The sequence below is a fragment of the Pseudorca crassidens genome, chromosome 11, assembly GCF_039906515.1.
Source record: "Pseudorca crassidens isolate mPseCra1 chromosome 11, mPseCra1.hap1, whole genome shotgun sequence".
In the NCBI taxonomy this organism is placed as follows: Eukaryota; Metazoa; Chordata; class Mammalia; order Artiodactyla; family Delphinidae; genus Pseudorca; species Pseudorca crassidens.
In genome coordinates this window covers 56,369,739-56,389,514 of record NC_090306.1, presented here as the reverse complement: position 1 = coordinate 56,389,514, position 19,776 = coordinate 56,369,739, and the positions used below count along the sequence as shown (strand labels likewise).

At 41.8% G+C, this 19,776-nt stretch overlaps 1 protein-coding gene across 5 annotated transcripts in view; it reads left to right on the top strand.

Moving 5' to 3' along the window:
- Nucleotides 1-19,776, top strand: part of GRIP1 (glutamate receptor interacting protein 1) — a 700,393-nt gene that overhangs the window by 608,358 nt on the left and 72,259 nt on the right. For all 5 annotated transcript variants that reach the window (XM_067697253.1, XM_067697254.1, XM_067697251.1 and 2 more), the window contains one exon: nucleotides 8,394-8,474. In XM_067697253.1, coding sequence (XP_067553354.1) covers nucleotides 8,394-8,474 — 81 coding nt within the window. The remainder of the gene's footprint in view (nucleotides 1-8,393; nucleotides 8,475-19,776) is intronic.

Genomic DNA, 19,776 nt, shown 5'->3' with positions numbered 1-19,776 from the left:
TAGGCGGTAGTGCTAGAGATGGTGACAGAGAGTGAAGTTTAGGATGCGGCTTGAAGCAGATCTAACATAACTTGCTTATGGGTCAGATATGGAAGATGAGAGAAAGGGGAGATCATAATGATGCTGAGTTATGAAGGTGAGTGGTTGAGCAGATAGCAGTGTCTAACTGAGAAGAAGACCTGAAGCATAGAAATTTGGGGATAACAAAAAGAGTTCTGTTTTAAACATGAGTAGGCAAATCCACTGTCAATACTAGGGAAAAAAGGACAAGTACATCCATTCCTTACTCAAAAGACTCTTCCCAAGTACCAGTTACTAAGTGCTAGGTGCTGCGCTATGTTCAGATCATTGAAAGAAAGAATAGAAAGGATCGACATCTTCAAGGACTTTGTATCCAGTTAGACACAAGAAAGAACTGCTGAAAGATAAGAATAGACTTGCTGAAAGTGTGTTGCCACTGGAATGCAGAAGGAAGTGCCCAGGAGACTGCAGGCTACCTCCTGGAGCCTGGGATTGGGGTCTCTGCTGGAGAGCAGGACTGAGGAGTGACCAACATGGTGGTGATGGTTAAAGTCATGGAATAAAGGACACCACTAGGGAAAGAGTAGTGTTAAGAAGGGGACTGAGGAGGGGACTTTGCCTGAGGAATACTAAGATTTAAAGGGAAAGGACGCTAGTAAAGGAGACGATGAAGATGCTATAGGAGAAGTGGGAGGAGAACCAAAACTCTTTGGAAGCCAAAGCAAGAGTTTCAAGGCAAAAGTCGCCGTCAATAGCATAAAAGTGCTGTGGAGAATTCAAGTAAGGAAGGCAGGAAAGGAAATGTCCACTGGATTCAGCAATTAGGAAGAAAGACATCGTAGAGAAGTTTCAAGCAACTGGCGGACAGAAGTCAGATTGCAGGGAGCTGAGGGGTGAGGGAAAAAAGTGTGGAGAAGTACAGACAAGCTGTCTTGTTGTCTGTCTGCCAAGGGGTCTTGGAAGACAGTTTGGCAGGAAAAATGCAGGGAGTAGATGAAAAGGACTGGAGGCCGCCATGGGCTCCTCTTTTGAGAACTTCTGCAACATTTAGTTACATACTCGGTGCTCTGTTTTATACTGTCCTATCTTCTTTTTAAAAAAATTTATTTATTTTATTTATTTATTTTTGGCTGCGTTGGGTCTTTGTTGCTGCGCACAGGCTTTCTCTAGTTGCGGCAAGCGGGGGCTACTCTTCTTTGCTGTGCGCGGGCTTCTCATCGTGGTGGCTTCTCTTGTTGCGGAGCATGGGCTCTAGGCGGGCGGGCTCAGTAGTTGTGGCTCATGGGCTCTAGAGCGCAGGCTCAGTAGTTGTGGCTCATGGGCTTAGTTGCTCCGAGGCATGTGGGATCTTCCCGGATCAGGGCTCCAACCCGTGTCCCCTGCATTGGCAGACAGATTCTTAACCACTGCGCCACCAGGGAAGTCCTATACCACCCTATCTTCTAATCGGTGGTTCTCAACCAAGGTCAGTTTTGCCCCAGAGGACATTTGGCAGTGTCAAGACATTTAGCTGTAGATGAAAGGAGATGGGACAACAGATAGAAGGGGATTCCACATTCAGAGAGATGTTATTTTGTTTGGTTAAGACTGGAGAGATTTGAGCATGTTTGGGGCCCGAAATAAATGAAAGAGAAAAGAGATAATTGGTAGATACGGGTTTCCAAAGGGATGAGAAGGGAAGTTATCTAGAACATAGGTAGATAACTCGTCTAAGACAGAAACTAGAAGACCTCTCCCTAGGAGTTTGAAGAGAAAGATGTGAGAATGTAATTACATTTTTAGCTGTGTTTAGGAAGACCATGTAAGACCTGTCAAGCAAGGGTGAAAGGGTCAGCACCTTGGGGAGTTGAAAAGAATGGTGAAGGTTTAGAATAGCTAATGGGGAAATGAATGAGATAACCAACCAGACTCATGTAAAGGGATTTTCAAGCTGGGTGGTAGCCCAAGCAGAGTCCAGAAGCTCTAAGTCTATAGCAACATCAAACCGCATGGTCAAGTAGTTTTTTGTCAGGAGACCTCAACTGCCGAAGAATAAAAGCAAAGACAGTAGATGATGAGATTGATCCAGAGACTGAGATTTCCAGAGAAGTTTCAAAGAAGGAGCACGTAAGTCATAGAGGTTCAAATCGTTGCAGGAAGAGCAGAGGAATGATTATGATAATAGCATCAAAATTATCATGATATTTATCAGATGCTTACTCTATGGCATGTTACTTTTCTAAGCCCTGCCTGTACGTTAGCTCATTTAGTCCTTAAAACAGCAATGGAGAAAGTTACTATTATTATGTCCCCAGAAAACCGAGATTCCCATTAATGGTAGGTCTGGGATTTTAACACAGACAGTGCGGCTCCAAAGGCCACACTCTAAGCACTACGCATACTGCCTGTGCTTGAAAGAATCTAGCTTAGAGAGGGATGGAAATCAATAAAGGATCAGCACGAGAGACCAAAAGGAAAGGGAGCACTTGAGGAATTAGGAGTCTTCAGGAAGGAAAATGGGGGGAGTGAGAGGAAGGGAATGAGAAGGCTAACAGCCAGGAGACCGAGGTCAAAGTGGCATATTAGAGTTTAAGATTTCAGAGGTCAAGTAAGGCTCAGGGTAGTGAGCTGCCGAAGTGAAGCGGAGTGGAGGCAAGTATCATTCAACCAGAGGTCTGGGAGTGGGGGATGCAGAGTGATGGGCGGAGCATCTACGTGGTGAAGTCTCTCAGGAGGAGGGCGGGGCTTGGAATGAGGAGGGTGGGACTTGGAATGAGGAGGGCGGGACTTGGAATGAGGAGGGAGTATGAACTAGCTGCTCCCGCCATGCACAATCCCATCGAAGTCGCTCTGCAGTTGCTGTTCCCTCTGCCTGGGCAGCTCTTCCCCAGCATGTCTGGGTGGTTTGCTCACTTCATTCAGATCTTTGCTCAGATTGCTCCAAGAAGCCTTCCACGACATCTATCACTGTCTGTCCCCTTGCCCAGATTTATAGCTCTTCTTCTCCCTTCTTATGCCATGATGTTATGGGGTATATTTATTTGTTCCTTGTCTTGTCTTCTCCAGTAGGAAAATCTGTGATGTCAGGGACTTTGTGCCTTTTGTTCAAGAATGTACCCCAGCACCCAGAATAGTGCTTGGAATACAGGAGGCCCTCAGCCAATACTTGGTGAATGAATGAATGAATCAATGAAGTACAATGGGCACTCCTGAGAGACTAGGATCAGGAAGTTCAGTCTGCACCATGAATTGATTTCATACCCATTGCTTCTCTGAGGTTCCTCGTCTCTTGGTGCTGCTTGTTTCTTCACATCTGCTCCCTTTGTCCCTGTACAAGTTTTCTGTGACTTCTGACTGTACATGATCGCCCCATCCTTGCTAACATGCCCAGCCGGGACCAGCCATTTTTAACTTCTAATTCCCAAGAAAAAGCACCTAAGTGGCCCAGCTTAGGTGTAGCATCTTCCCCTTCCCGTCAGCTGTGGCCAAGCAGAAGCCAGTAAAAGACCTCGTAAGGATCAGTCAGATGGCACTGAGACTATACCTTTCAAAGAAGGCTGTCCTGTGGCCCCAGAATGTACTTATTATAATTGTAGAACATTCGTGGCGGGAGGACTGTTATAATCCAATACCTTCATTTATTTATGAATGGGAAAACTGAGGTTCAGGTGGGGAAACTCAAGGTCATACAGCAAAGTGAACGGTAGATCCCGGGTCTGTTGACTTGCACCTGTCTTTTCCATATCGTATTACACTCCCTCTTCAAGACGATATTAGGGTTCCCAGCGTGAAACAGCAGGATTTCTGAGCTTCTGCCCTACTGACATTGTTTGTTGAGGGGAGGTGTCTCTCCTGTGCACTGTAGGATCTCGAGGAGCATCTACTCACTACATCCCGGTAGTGGAATGGCCAGCACGATTGACCTTCTCCATAGCAGTGTCTCCTAAGTATTTACTTGTGCTATACGTGCATTTTTATTTTATGTGTATCACTCCTAATTGTCTGGATATGAACCACCATTCATTTCCAGTTCTTCCTCAGAAATATATTATACCCAGACACTGATTCTCAAACTATTGGATCTTAGAGATTACCTATCTCTATTTTATAAACATTCTAAGTGACACAGACAGTGGTTAAAAAGCTTGACAGTGAGTACACTTTTGCCTAAATCTATCTCTTTTTACATGGGTACCACTGTCCAAACAAATTGTAGTAATGTTAAAGGGATTTTTCTTATGCTGAAGTTACTTATAACCCCATCATTCTAATAAACAAAAGTTTATTTTTTTATATTTCTTTACCAAAGTCCTTTACCATACATATAATTTTGTAAAGCTATAATCATAACATATGCACAGTTTACATTCTGCCTTTTTCAATACTGTCTTTTAAATACCAGTGTACAATATCATGAATGCTTAAAGTTTCTACTTTAATGCTGAAGTTACTTTGTTGGAAAAAATACAGCTTTGTCCTGGCAAGAAGCCTCCGTGAAAAATCCTATCAAATGTTGTTTGCCATCATTACTAGAATCCCCAGTGTTTTTCTCTGTGTGAGTGGGAGTTAAACATTAACATTTGCCCCCGTTATACTTCCTTAATTTTTTCAAATCTCACAAGGGTGTCCAGGTTGATGAATTGTGATGTGGTGGTTATCTTACTGTGCTAACAATGAATGCTTTGGGCAGAAAAAGCAGACCAGTTGGAAAGAAAGAGGACTTTGTTTACCCAAATGTGTTTTTAATTACAGTATTAACAAAGATAAAGCAAAACCAGGGAAGCACAAAATAATCACAGGGGAGTCTAAGAAAATAAATGTTCTGTTTACTTACTCTAAACCTGATGTTTCTCCAGATATTGGATCTTTTTCCTCTTTATTATTATTTCCTTAAGAAACCCCAAATTAAACGTGCCTTGGCTTTAACAACCAAGTAATTGTATGGGGGGGAAATTACCAGATAGAAAATAAATCATGTTGACATTTAAGATTAAAATGAAGCCACAGCTTGATCAAAGAGATTCATATGTTGATATTTATTCATTATAAATATTTCAAATCTTATGTAGTCAAAAGTGATCTATTACTGTTTTCCAGGAAGTGATAATGTCTCCTTCAGTGTCATTAACAATGTTCATCTTGGTCAAGATTCCCTACATTAAAAATGTAAAGCAAGGGCTTCCCTGGTGGCACAGTGGTTAAGAATCCGCCTGCCAATGCAGGGGACATGGGTTCGAGCCCTGGTCAGGGAAGATCCCACGTGCCGCAGAGCAACTAAGCCCGTGCGCCACAACTACCGAGCCTGCACTCTAGAGCCTGCGAGCCACAACTACTGAGCTTGTGTGCCACAAGCCTGTGCGCCTAGAGCCTGTGCTCCGCAACAAGAGAAGCCACTGCAATGAGAAGCCCGCGCACTGCAACGAAGAGTAGCCCGGCTCGCCGCAACTAGAGAAAGCCCACACGCAGCAAAGAAGACCCAACACAGCCAAAAATAACAAATAATTTTTTTTTTAAATGTAAAGCAAAATGTTTCTATAGTAACTATTTTAGATCTGTGTTTTCCAGGCCCTTATGAATCAAAGACTCACTTGTATAGCATCTTGGGCAAGATGTCATATACATACGTCGATACACATATACATACATTATGCTCCCCTCCCCTTTCACAGAGAACGTTTTCGTAAAACGGATAACACTAAAACAGACATACATGAAATGAGTTCTCTAAATAGCAAAGCTATTTAGTTGCAAGCCACAGAAATGCACTCAAGCTAATTTAGACAGGAGAGGCATTTCCTGGAAGCACACTGGTGTTGCACAGCCTTTGAGGACAGGGAATAGGCAGCCCCTGGAAGAGCTAGACCCAGGGGCTGTCAAGGCTAACCACTGGCTCTCTCCAAGACCTCACACTGTCTCCTCAAGTACACTTGTTTCTTTCTGCCTTCTCTCTGCAGCCTGGCTATTGGTGCAGATGGGCCAAACTAGCCTCTTCCAAATACCCTGTCTGCCCCCAGTCTGCATGCTAATTCCAAATTCCTAAACTTTCTCTTTTGGTGGTGGGAAGCAGGTAGTAATTAGCCTTCACAAAGATTCAGAGAAGAGATGAAAGGAAGGATTTGAGAGATCTTTTAGAAGTAAATATTTGTGATACTTGGAGCACCTGAAGTAAGGAAGTAAAGCATACTGAGGTGGTTATTACTGAACCTCATTTCTCTTTTTCTGCCCCAATATATTAAAATTAGCCAGTCTTTTTGAAATCTACTGGGGGAAATAACTAATTTTATCTATCTCAAGTTCTGATTGGGAAATGGGAAGGATACAAATTCTTCATGAATAAATAAACAAATAAATATGTTGTTACTTCCTGGCACATCTTAGATTAGTCTTAGTTGAGGACAACATCTGTGACACTCAAGGGGCCACACCTGACAGGACAGGAGAATTAAGAAGAGAGGGAGGAAGTGGGAGAAGGCGACAGATTCCCTCACGCCCCAGCGAAATGAGGAAAGAACTGGGAAGAAGGAAGAAGCCAGAGGGGGGCAGACTTGCCTTTACCCAGCAGCCCCGGCTGAAACTTACCAGGGCAGTTTGGGGAACCTTCTTCACAGATGACTTTCTAGAAGCCTGGAGGGCCCAGGAAAATCAAAATTTTACTGTGTGCTCCTGTTTGTCTATGGCAGTTACTCTGAGTTGGAAGATCAGGTTCTGGTCTTATTATTATTATTACATTTTTTTTTTTTTTTTGCGGTACGCGGGCCTCTCACTGTTGTGGCCTCTCCCGTTGCGGAGCACAGGCTCCGGACGCGCAGGCTCAGCGGCCATGGCTCACGGGCCTAGCCTCTCCGCGGCATGTGGGATCTTCCCGGACCGGGGCACAAGCCCGTGTCCCCTGCATCAGTAGGCGGACTCTCAACCACTGCGCCACCAGGGAAGCCCAGGTTCTGGTCTTACAAAAGGTTTACTGCCTAAATTCTTCATGGGCAAGTAGAAAAGGCCAGGAAGAGCAGGTTAAGACAGATGAAGGAAGGAAGTACTCTGCTTCCATGAGGCCACCCCACCTTTCACCTCTGCTTTGCAGAGACTCAAAACATGTTAAAAATGTGATTAACAAATTGGACTAGGGGCCTGAGGACCGAATAGTTCTACCCACATCACAGCAGCTGTAGTTAATTCTTTGTGGCGGTTTGGGAGCTAGCTTGGCACAAAATGAAGCAGAAAAAGTGGTTTCATTCCGACATCCCACAAGCCTCCCCTTATGCTAATGTTTCCTTTGTTTCTTGCCAACCCTTCCCACCCCTTTCTAAAACCTTCAAGAAAGGATTATAGTCATTAGCTACTTAGTGTGAATAGATGTTATCTCTTAAGAGGATATTTCCATTTTAACCTTGTCTCCAATTGAAGGCCTCCCAGACTGTTAGAGGAATTTTAAGAATATATTTAAGAATATGTAGCAATTCTTTCTTTCTCAGATACTAGTCACGCCCTGGTAACATCACAGTAGATCTATCCAAGGTTGAGAGTCGAGCAGTACACACCGCTTCCCTCTCTGTTCCTACATTAGCTTACTTCTCTACTGGTTGGCCAACATTTGAGCCCAACTTCACTCTGTTCCAGTGACCCCTGCCCTCGTGCTCCTCCCTGAAACGTCCCCGTGATCCAGAAACTAGAGGGTCATCCTTGGTGCAGTGGGACCTCCTGGGTCCCTTTGTTCCAACTCTGCTCAGCACTCAGTCTCGTTGGTTGTGGTCAGGACCATTCTGGTTGTGAGATATTTTGACTATCACTGCTGCTTCTACATCTTTAAGTGTACTTTTCCACGTTTACCTTACAAATTTAGGCACACCTCTCCTCCTGCAAATCAACAACCGTCACAGCTAACTGAAATCTTTTCCGAAATCGATCTCCCCCAGCTATGAATGAAAAAAAGAAAGCACTGCTGAATAATAAACTCTGCAAACAATATGGCTGGGGGAGAAAAGAATATAACTACTTTTGGTTCTTCAACTTTAGTATACCTAAGAATCACCTGGAGAATATGTTTAAAATGCAGATTTCTAGGCCTTGTCTTCAGAGATTCGGATTCCGCAGATCTGGGATGATTCGGGAATCTATCTTTTTAACTTACATCCTAGGTACATTTGATGGAGATGCTGTCTGAATCACACTTTAAAAACGTGGAACTCGACTGTTGCTGTGAATTATGCGCTGTGGCCTGTGGGTAGGACGTCTGTTCTTCACAAGGAGCTTAGTTTATCAGGATTTGATGTCAATTCCTACAGCTTTAACTACAGATGATGACGATGATACAAGTATTCCTGATGCATTTTCATTGATTGGTGCTCCAATCTTCCTAGTCTTCTCTAAACACATTCTTTTTTGTTTTGAAATTACAGAGTCTGTCATCCCGAGTAGTGGAACATTTCATGTAAAGCTCCCTAAGAAACACAGTGTGGAACTTGGAATAACCATAAGTTGTAAGTACAAGTGATATCTTTTAAAATGCAGAGTTTTAGGAAGACATTAGAAAAGTGTATTCTCAAATGGTTTACAGGCATGGCAAATGTTTTAAGTTTCATTGCCAAGTTTCTACCTAATGGTACAAAAATGTGGAGCCGGTTACCCTCCAGCACTGAATAGCTGTGTGAATGGAGCAAGTTACTGTAACTCTCTTCAGTCTCAGGTTTCTTCACCTATAAAATGGAAATAAGCGTATCTGCAAAATATCCTCATTTTGTAGTTATTCAGAGTATTAAATAAAATAACATATTTATGTAGCTAGTATAATCCCTGGCAAATAATGAGTAAGCACTCAATAAATACGTCTCACACACCCCCCATGAATAATTAGATGGCATATGAAGGAACAGAGGTTCTCTACATTTTAACATACTATAGATTAAGTTTTCACAATAATCTATTGAGACTATCTTCCCATCTGTCCACTATGCATCTATAATTCATTTTGCAAGAATGAAATAATGTCTTTTTCTTTAGTAACTTCCTGAATTCCTCCATGGTACAAGGTGCCTGGGTAACCAAGCCAAAAAGAAAAGGAGGACATATAAATGTGTTTAATTCCCTCTTTTCCTCAGGCTCTAGATTTATAACTGCTTTGGTAAAACAGCTTTGAAAATTTGAGCCCCAGTGGAAATTTGTAGAATGGAAATTGAGGTCTCTATGCTTTTAATATCCATAAACTAAGTTCATCCATAAATGCTTCAAGAAAATGAAGCAAATGATTAATGCATGAAGACCAAAGGAGACCTAGAAGCGACATCTGTGACCAAGGTGTGGTCCCTTCCAGAGAGTGATGAGGCTACGTAAAGGTGCCTCACTACACTCTGTCGGATAGCATTTACATCAGTGGCTAAGGCAAAAACCAAGAGTTCTCAAGTGGGTGTATGAAATGGGAGCTGTTCAATTCAACTTTGACAATATACATTTAACATCGAAGATGAAGTTTTATTAATAACCAATAAATCACATATATCTAATTGTAACACCAAAAATAGTGGTACTACAATATGGAATAAATGTTAAGAACAAGAAGCCAGGGCTTCCCTGGTGGCTCAGTGGTTGAGAGTCCGCCTGCTGATGCAGGGGACACGGGTTCGTGCCCCGGTCCAGGAGGATCCCACATGCCACGGAGCGGCTAGGCCCGTGAGCCATGGCTGCTGAGCCAATGCGTCCGGAGCCTGTGCGCCGCAGCGGGAGAGGCCACAGCAATGAGAGGCCTGCGTACTGCAAAAAAAAAAAAGAACAAGAAGCCATATGTATGAGAGCCTGTATCTCCCCCAACCCCCAGTGCTGGGAGAAAAGTAGGACTGATGGATCTGACGTTCCTCTGTAGAGTAAGTAGAAAGATGAAATGGGACTTTGGAGACTCCAGACCTATTCTAGTTGCTACTACAGTCATTTACGCCTTTAACTGGGTCGCTTCCCCTTTCGGTTTGTTCATTACGAGGCAAAGATGGTATGCCACTGTTCTGTCACCAGCTGTGCTTGCTGAGATTAAGGGAGAGCTCATCAGAACTTACTATTCTAAAAGTATTTGGGGCTCTACGTGGCTTCTGCAACCCGCATGTAACTTTAACCCTGCTCTCATTTATCCTGTCTATTCCATTCCATTCATTTATTCCATCAGAATTGGCCGTGAACGGGGTACCTCTTGGAGTTGCGCAGTGTAGAGCCTGCTTGCTGGCTGCACGCAGAGACCCTGCTTCCACCCCATTCTTTCTTCCTCCTGCCTCCATTCAGTAAAGACACTCTGAGTGCCATGGCCCAATACTAAGTTTTGAGTCCTTAGAAATGCTTACTACTGGTGCATCTACAGAAGACCCCTATTCCTCGGAAGCTTCTCTTACCACACAGTTTGCCACACTGTAATTTTACTCTCAAATTTTACTTAAGAGGATGGTCTTTTTTAATGCAATAGATTTATTCTTTTTTATTTGAAAAGCAGTTTTATTTATTTTATTTTCCATTATGGTTTATCACAGGATATTGAATATAGTTGCCTGTGCTATACAGTAGGACCTACTTGTTTATCCATTCTATAGATAATAGTTTGCATCTGCTAATCCCAAACTCCCAATCCTTCCCTTCCCCATTCCCCTCCCCCTTGGCAACCACAAGTCTGTTCTCTATGTCTGTGAGTCTCTTTCTGTTTCATAGATAAGTTCATTTGTGTCATATTTCAGATTCCACATATAAGCGATATCATATGGTATGTGTCTTTCTCTTTCGGACTTACTGCACTTAGTATGATCATCTCTAGGTCTGTCCATGTACATAGCTGCAAATGGCATTATTTCATTCTTTTTTATGGCTGAGTAATATTCCATTGTATGTGTGTGTATATATATATATATATATATATATATATATATATATATACACACCATATCTTCTTTATCCATTCATCAGTCCATGGACATTTAGGTTGTTTCCACACCTTGGTTATTGTAAATAGTGCTGCTATGAACCTAGGGGTGCATGTATCTTTGTGAATTATAGCTTTGTCCAGATATATGCTCAGGAGTGGGATTGCAGGATCAAATGGCAACTCGCAATAGATTTATTCTTAAAGATTAATATACATAAAAATGTAATTTAACTATAAAGGAGAGTATCCCTTTAAAAACTAATCCTGTGATAGATTCCTTTTTCAAAGTCAGTATTTATATGTTCAGTTTGTTTCAAGTGTGGCCATGTATACACAACTGCAAAATATTTTATTCACATAAAGAATCATATAAAATTATGCTTTATGATGATGTTACATATGTACTAAAACTGATTTTAATACCAATCATGGAAACTATCCCCAAACCCCACAAAACTGCTTGAATTTTAGCCAGCTGTAAAGTAAAGCTTTTCATGGAAGCTAAAAGTTTTGTGCCATACCCGGATGGAGAAATGATACGTAAGCTCATCAAACATGCCTGTCAGTCCTTCTAGAGCTCCAGCTCCATTTACACAACTAATCCTCACCATCCTGAGTTTGTGTCTCCTCGTGGAAAATACTCATATTTTGCCGGTTGAGAAAGCAGAATTTGCTAAAGAAAAAAAAAAAAACAGAATCCATTTTCATTGTTACAAAATAGTAGATTCCTGAGGTCTAGCACAGTTCCTGGCACATACAAGATGCTTGTTTAATCCCTGTCTTTGTTGAAGGAGTGGATGAGGAGTCTGTAAACAATGTTCTTCTAACCAGCGTGCCCTCCAGGAAATGAGCCTCTGAGGGCGATGAGGAATATAGATGCTTGTGCAAAGTCTATTGCATGAACTGAAGAAGCATGAACTTGGAAAATGATGAAGAGCAAGGACTCAGAGCCCAGACTGCCCCACTTCCCAACTCTCTTGACCTCTCTGTACTGAGTTTCCTTGTCTATAAAATGGCGTGCTCATTACCTTCTTTGTAGCATTGTTGAGAAAATTAGATGAGTTAGTGTATGTAAGGTGCCCAGAACACCTTGTGAACCGTAATGAATGTTAATTATTATAATGATCGATATTTATTTTCCACATAGAGCCTCATGAAATATTTTAAGCAAGGCTCTACCCCACAAAATTTAGTGCCAATCGTAATTATCCTACCTAAGTAGGAAATCAAAGGACCCTCTTCTCACTCATACACACACAGGTACTGTTAGGGAAACTGAGGCACTACAGGGGTTTATGAATGTTTCTATCTTTTTTTTTTTGTACATCTTTATTGGAGTATAATTGCTTTACAATGGTGTGTTAGTTTCTGCTTTATAACAAAGTGAATCAGTTATACATATGTTCCCATATCTCTTCCCTCTTGTGTCTCCCTCCCTCCCACCCTCCCTATCCCACCCCTCTAACTGGTCACAAAGCACCGAGCTGATCTCCCTGTGCTATGTGGCTGCTTCCCACTAGCTATCTGTTTTACGTTTGGTAGTGTATACATGTCCATGCCTCTCTCTCGCTTTGTCACCGTTTACCCTTCCCCCTCCCCATAGCCTCAAGTCCATTCTCGAGTAAGTCTGTGTCTTTATTCCTGTTTCACCCCTAGGTTTTTCATGACATTTTTTCCCCTTAAATTCCATATATATGTGTTAACATACGGTATTTGTCTCTCTCTTTCTGACTTACTTCACTCTGTATGACAGACTCTAGGTCTATCCACCTCATTACAAATAGCTCAATTTCGTTTCTTTTTATGGCTGAGTAATATTCCATTGTATATATGTGCCACATCTTCTTTATCCATTCATCCTATGATGGGCACTTAGGTTGTTTCCATCTCCGGACTATTGTAAATAGAGCTGCAATGAACATTTTGGTACATGACTCTTTTTGAATTATGGTTTTCTCAGGGTATATGCCCAGTAGTGGGATTGCTGGGTCATATGGTAGTTCTATTTGTAGTTTTTTAAGGAACCTCCATACTGTTCTCCATAGTGGCTGTACCAATTTACATTCCCACCAGCAGTGCAAGAGTGTTCCCTTTTCTCCACACCCCCTCCAGCATTTATTGTTTGTAGATTTTTTGATGATGGCCATTCTGACCAGTGTGAGATGATATCTCATTGCAGTTTTGATTTGCATTTCTCTAATGATCTCACTATCTTTATACAAAGTCCTCTTTCTGTATCTTCATCTTGTGAAAGCTCTGAGTAGTGAGAAATAGGCCTCCACCTCGGGAAGCGTACCATCAGAGCCTTCACGCTTGGCTTAAGACTCACTCTTCATACCTAATTGACTGAGAAATGAGTCCCTCTGATTTTGGATGTGGTGAGCAGTTTTAGACTAATTTTCATAAGTTCCTGATGAGACATTCATAGCACATTAGCATCAGGCATTACTTTTATAGATTTTATTGCTATGATATGAAGTAATTTATTATAGCAAATAAAGTAGAACAGCCTAGCAGAAGGATGCAGTTTGGGACAAGAAGCAGCATCCTGAAGCTCTGACACCTCAGCCAGTCAGAAACCAGAGCCCATACCCTCCAATGCAGCTCACCTGCCTTTCAAGTCAGAGAACTGTGCTTGTCTCTGCAACGTGTAGTTGTCCGTAAAGATCTTTTGGTATCGAAGTTTTCTTTGGAGGTTTTATTACAAGGGAGTTTTATCTACTTTGTACCGTGCATGGCACTAAGCAGTTTATATGTGTTTTCTCATTTAATCCTGAAAGTGGCCCTATAACATCTGTGCCCATTTTACACAGCTGGATAAGCTGCCCAAAGACCCAGAGCTAATAAAAGGCCGTGCAGGGATTCAAACCCTTTCTGTCTGACTTAACACTGGCTGTGTTCGTGTTAACACTCATCCCTGTCACCATCTGATTGATGAATCTTCCCAGATCCTATATTAGAAAAGCAAGAGACAGCATTTTGTGAGTGCAGTTAATTTATTGGCTTTCCTTTTTAGTTGTGACTGAATTGTCTTCAGGAACAAAGGCCTGCTTTATTTTTTGTAAAATCATAAAGCATTCTTTATAACAAGAACAACAAATCTGTCATTTTCGCCTTAAGTCTTAAACGTATTTAGAAGAGAAATGTGTTCATGGTTTTTTGCCAACTTTGCAATAAAAACTCTACTCACTGGTCCATTTCAAATCAAATAACCAGTTTTACTTGCCAGGTAGTATATATGTATATGTGTGTGTGTGTGTGTGTGTGTGTGTGTGTGTGTGTGTGTGTGTGTGTGTGTGTGTATACACACGCACATATTTATATGGTTACAATGAAAGTAAAACTGAATGATTGCGTGAGTGAGTGAGTGAGTGTGTATGTGTGTGTGTGTGTGTGTGTGTGTGTGCTTCTCCAGTGTAGTTTGGACAGTTTATCAGGCCCTTTGAGCAAAGTACCTTGACTAGCAGAGTAAGTTCCATGAACGGCTAGACATTATAGAATGTTCTTGGAATGATTCACATTTAATTAGCTTCACACTGCAGAAGATTTCACCCGTCTTCAGATACAGAAAAAGTGTTTTAAACAAAAGATAGGGACTGTCATTTTCTACCTCTTCCAACAACTGTTTGAGAAGAAAAGAATCCAAATTCACTGTGAGAACCAGTTTCTGACAGTGACAGACGACCAGTGATTTTAAAGCTTCGTGAGTCAAAAGATGCTAGCTTGAAAACATGCCTTTAGCCCTGCTCCTACCCCAAACCCCCATTTTAAAATGACAGTATAAGATTTTTCAGGAGGCAGAAACTCATAAGGAGAAGAGGAAAAGAAAAATAGATAACAACAACCAAATTTGGAAGTGGCAAAGAAGATGGAGAAAGATTAATTTAAAGAAGCAGAGTGGAAAGCTGACAGCCTGATGTGCATCCTAAACTCCCAGCAAGTCAGAGAGGTAGAATCAGGAACTTCTGGAAGCAAGAGTGATGGGAGAGGGCTTCCCTGGTGGCCCAGTGGTTGAGAGTCCGCCCGCCGATGCAGAGGACACGGGTTCGTGCCCAGGTCCGGGAAGGTCCCACATGCCGCGGAGCGGTTGGGCCCGTGAGCCATGGCTGCTGAGTCTGCGCGTCCGGAGCCTGTGCTCCGCAACGGGAGAGGCCACAACAGTGAGAGGCCCGCGTACCGCCAAAAAAAAAAAAAAAAAAAGTGATGGGAGAGTACGAACACAGGGGGATTGGTTGAAAGTCTGTTAAGAATGAATGAGTCCCTCAGATGCCTTCCCCAACTCAGAACCACCAAGCACCCCTCCCCTTCCTGGCAGAGCCTAGTTTTATCCTCTGGAAAACGTGAAAGGGAGGGTCTCTGGATTGGGAGGGCACAGCTGAGTGTACCAGTCCAGCTCTGAAAGCAGAGATTCAGTGAGACACTGAATGAGGAGGCTGCTGGTCTTTTCACAGAAGCTCAAAGAAGCCAGGTATCCAGGTTTAATCCCCTCCGAGCTGGAGGAAGAATCAGTGCCATCTGGCACTGAACTATACAGAAGCAGTCTGGCCTGAACTATACAGTGACGACCGTAATCCAGGAGCCCCACTCACGGGTACCAAGCTTTCAAACAGCTACTTTGGAGAGCCATCTTTGATGTGAACAGACAGCTAAGAAAAACACAGGCACTTGGAGGAAAGAATCTAAGATGCAAGACTATCACCAAAAACAAAGAAAAAAACAGAAACAGCACATGCAGGAAGAAGAAAACTTTAAAAAGAAAAAAAAAAAGATCATTAACATCATTTGTATCCCTGGGTGGGAGGCCCTGAATACTATTACACAGTAGCCTCCAGTGGGGAACAAAGAGCTCTTGAAAAGTAAGAATATGGCAGAAATGAAGGAGTTCGACAGAAATACTGGAAAAAATGTTGAGGAAGATTTCTAGAAATTAGGACAAAACAACAAATAAATAAATGAAGAATCTAGACTAAATAGGAAAATTATACGAATCCAAATAACACAATATCCAAATAATAGACGTTACAAAAAGAAAGAGGAGAGAAAAGCATCAAGGATATATTTTCATAAATTTCCTAGAATTGATGGATATAAGTTTCCAGATGTATGGGTCCATGAGCTGTGGATGAAAACAGACCCACACCAAGGCACGTCATCATGAGATTTGAAAACTGGGAGAAAAAGACAATCCTACAGGCTTCCAGTGGGGGTGGGCAGTTTTCACACAGTGTATCAGAACACAAATAATAACCGAGTAATCAGAATGGCGTCAGGCTTCTCAACAAATAGCAGTTCTGGAGTCTAGAAACCAATGGAAGAGTGCCTTCAAAATTCTGAGGGAAAAGAAATTTCCAGCCTAGAATTCTCCATCTAGCAAAGGTGGAAGTAAAAGAAAGACAACTATGCAAGAATTCAGAATACTCTCCTCGCATGCACTCTGCCTTGGGAAGCTGTCAGAGAACGTGTACCAACCACCAAAAGAGAGTAAAGCCAGGAAGGATGCAAGAGAGAGTGTTAAGAGGTAAACTGAGGCATATTAAACATTTTAAGAGTTTATTTGAGCAAAAAAATGGATTCACATCTGGCAGCACCAAACCAGAAGTCGTTAGGAATGCTCCCCCAACAGGAGTCTGGGGAGAGACAGATATAGGAAGAGCAGAGGCAAAGAAAGGAAATTATTTAACTCGCTGTAACTTAAAGCCTAGTTGGCTGTTTGTGACTGGTTGTCCTTAGTATTTTGATTTCATAACCTTGTAAAAGCTTAGATTTTGGTTGGCTTCCTTGGGCTACCACAGCATTAGAGCCACCTCAGTCTAATGGCCTCCTTCTTTAATTAATTTAACAGGAATGAAAAGAAACTCTGGGTTCCCAGGGTCTGTGGGAAGGAAATTCCCAAGGTCTGGGTAGTAACCCTAGAAAACAAACGTTCCAGATGGGTTGGAAACCTCTAATAGAATTCTTGATATGATATAACATGTTGAGAGATTACAGATCTGAGGAGTTGAATTCATGGTAAACACAAGAAAATTAAGCCAACAAAGACATCAAGACAACAGAAAATATATCCTGTAGAAAAGGCAGGTAATCATGCCATGCAACATGGCTTGTCTTCTAATACTGTTTGCAGTCATACTAAAGTAAATGCTAAATATTGATTTTACAAAAATGACAAAACTGTATTGGAAGAATGGGGGAACAAGAACTGTGTCTGAATATGGTGGTGATGTAGAGGCGGAAGAGAACTGACTTCTCATCTTTCATAACAGAAAGAGGCAGCATGCGAGATTTTTTCTTTTTTTAGTTGCGGCATGCAAACTCTTAGTTGCGGCATGTGGGATCTAGTTCCCTGACCAGGGATCGAACCCGGGCCCCCTGCATTGGGGGTGTGGAGTCTTAGCCACTGGACCACCAGGGAAGTCCCCCCATCTCCCCTTTTTATCCAGCTTTTCTCCAGGATTTCATGGCCAGTGCCCAGAGCAGACGTGCCTAGCTCATAGTTGGTGTTCAATGAGTATGTGTTCGATGGATGGCTCTGTGAACTTCAGTTCAGTGGATTTCACAGTTCAATGGAGAACTCCAAGCGAATTCAAAGCACTGAGCAAGTGCTAATGTATTCTCACTCAAAGGGTCACAAAGCCCTCGGAGGTGAGGCAAGTCAGGAAGTGAGATCCTTCCAATGAGGACAGTGGCAAATTAGAGACGGAAGGCTCCATCTGAAGGAGAGAGTGGGAAAGTGAGTCCAATGTTGCTGGATAATCATCATAATAAACACTTATGTACTGTATTGTATGCGCACTGCTTCAGTCACTTTACATAGAAAAATTCAATCCTTACAACAAAAACTGTATGAGATCAGCACTGTTGTTCTTTACCACCGTTTCACAGACCAGGAAACTAAGGTGTCTGAACACTATGTGCTCAGGCATACACGGCTTATATGTGGAAGAGGCAGGATTTGGAACCCAAGCATCTGGCTGCCTCTTCATCACTATACCATATTGCCTCTCTAACTTTTTAAAAGAAGCTGTACATCTGTATGAAATCTACTACTTTTTAAATGTTGGCAACTAATTTTTTAAAGCACTACAAGTCAAGCAAAGCATGCTTGGTTTGTACCTTCCTCAGAGAAGACTCAAAACATGGTGCTAACCTAAGTGTCCATCGACAAATGAATGGATAAAGATGTGGCACATATATACAGTGGAATATTACTCAGCCATAAAAAGAAACGAAATTGAGTTATTTGTAGTGAGGTGGATGGACCTAGAGCCTGTCATACAGAGTGAAGTAAGTCAGAAAGAGAAAAATAAATACCGTATGCCAACACATATATATGGAATCTAAAAAAAAAAAAAGGTTCTCAAGAGCCTAGGGGCAGGACGGGAATAAAGACGTGAACGTAGAGAATGGACTTGAGGACACAGGGAGGGGGAAGGGTAAGCTGGGACAAAGTGAGAGAGTGGCATGGAAATATATACACTACCAAATGTAAAATAGCTAGCTAGTGGGAAGCAGCTGCATAGCACAGGGAGATCAGCTCGGTGCTTTGTGTCCACCTAGAGGGGTGGGATAGGGAGGGTGGGAGGGAAACGCAAGAGGGAGGAGATATGGGAACATATGTATATGTAGAGCTGATTCACTTTGTTATAAAGCAGAAACTAACACACTATTGTAAAGCAATTATACCCCAATAAAGATGTTAATAAATAAATAATATAGGCTAAAAAAAACATGGTGCTAGGTCTATTCACAATAGCTAAGACATGGAAACAATCTAAATGTCCATCGACAAATGAATGAATAAAGAAGATGTGGTACATATATACAATGAAATACTACTCGGCCATAAAAAAGAATGAAATAATGCCATTTGCAGCAACATGGATGGACCTAGAGATTATCATACTAAATGAAGTAAGTCAGAAAGAGAAAGACAAATAACATATAATATCACTTATGTGTGGAATCTAAAATATGACACAAATGCACTTATTTATGAAACAGAAACGACTCAGATATAGAGAACAGAGTTGTGGTTGTCAAGGGGAAGGGGAGTGGGGGAGGGATGGATTGGGAAGTTGGGGTTAGCAGATGTAAACTATTATATATAGAATGGATAAACAACCCCAAGTTCCTACTGTATAGCACGGAGAACTATATTCAATATCCTATGCTAATCCATAATGGAAAAGAATATAAAGAAAGAACGTATATATATGTATAACTGAGTCACTTTGCTGTACAGCAGAAATTAACATAACATTGTAACTCAACTATACTTCAATTAAAAATTTTTTTAAAGAAAAATAAAATAAAACATGGTGCCAGGGTGTGCAAACCATGACTGAGCCCTCAAAGCCCGAAAGGCATGGCCACATTTAATGTGCCTGGTAAGCATGGTAGTGATAGTGTCAGGAGCTCAACTTCTGGGCTCAACTTCATCACTCCAGTGGGCATCCACCCTGATGAACCTTTCAAACCTCAAGTATGGACTTGATTAAAGGAGAAAGAGAAGAATGTAGTAAACATGAAATGGGCACCATACATGTCTGTAGACCATTAGAAGTTTCACACCCCTCTGCAAAGCTGTGTGGGTTTGTCCAGAGGTCACAGTGTTATTTTCCTCTGTTAGAAGGGTGACAGAGATGGGTTTGATGTATTTCGTTGCCTATACTGTTTTGTTTTAGTCCATTTCAATGGAAAATGAATTTTTTAAAAAACCAAGGGAAACATTGAGTGCTCTGTGATGGTTACTAAAGCTTGGGAAAATATCGTGTAAAGTTATTGGCAGATGCTAGGAAAGTTGTATTTGCTGATTATAACAAAGTTTTTGTTTTTGTGCCCTGTGCCCAGAACGATTTGCTGTTCTGAAATGTAATATGAGTAAAACCGCT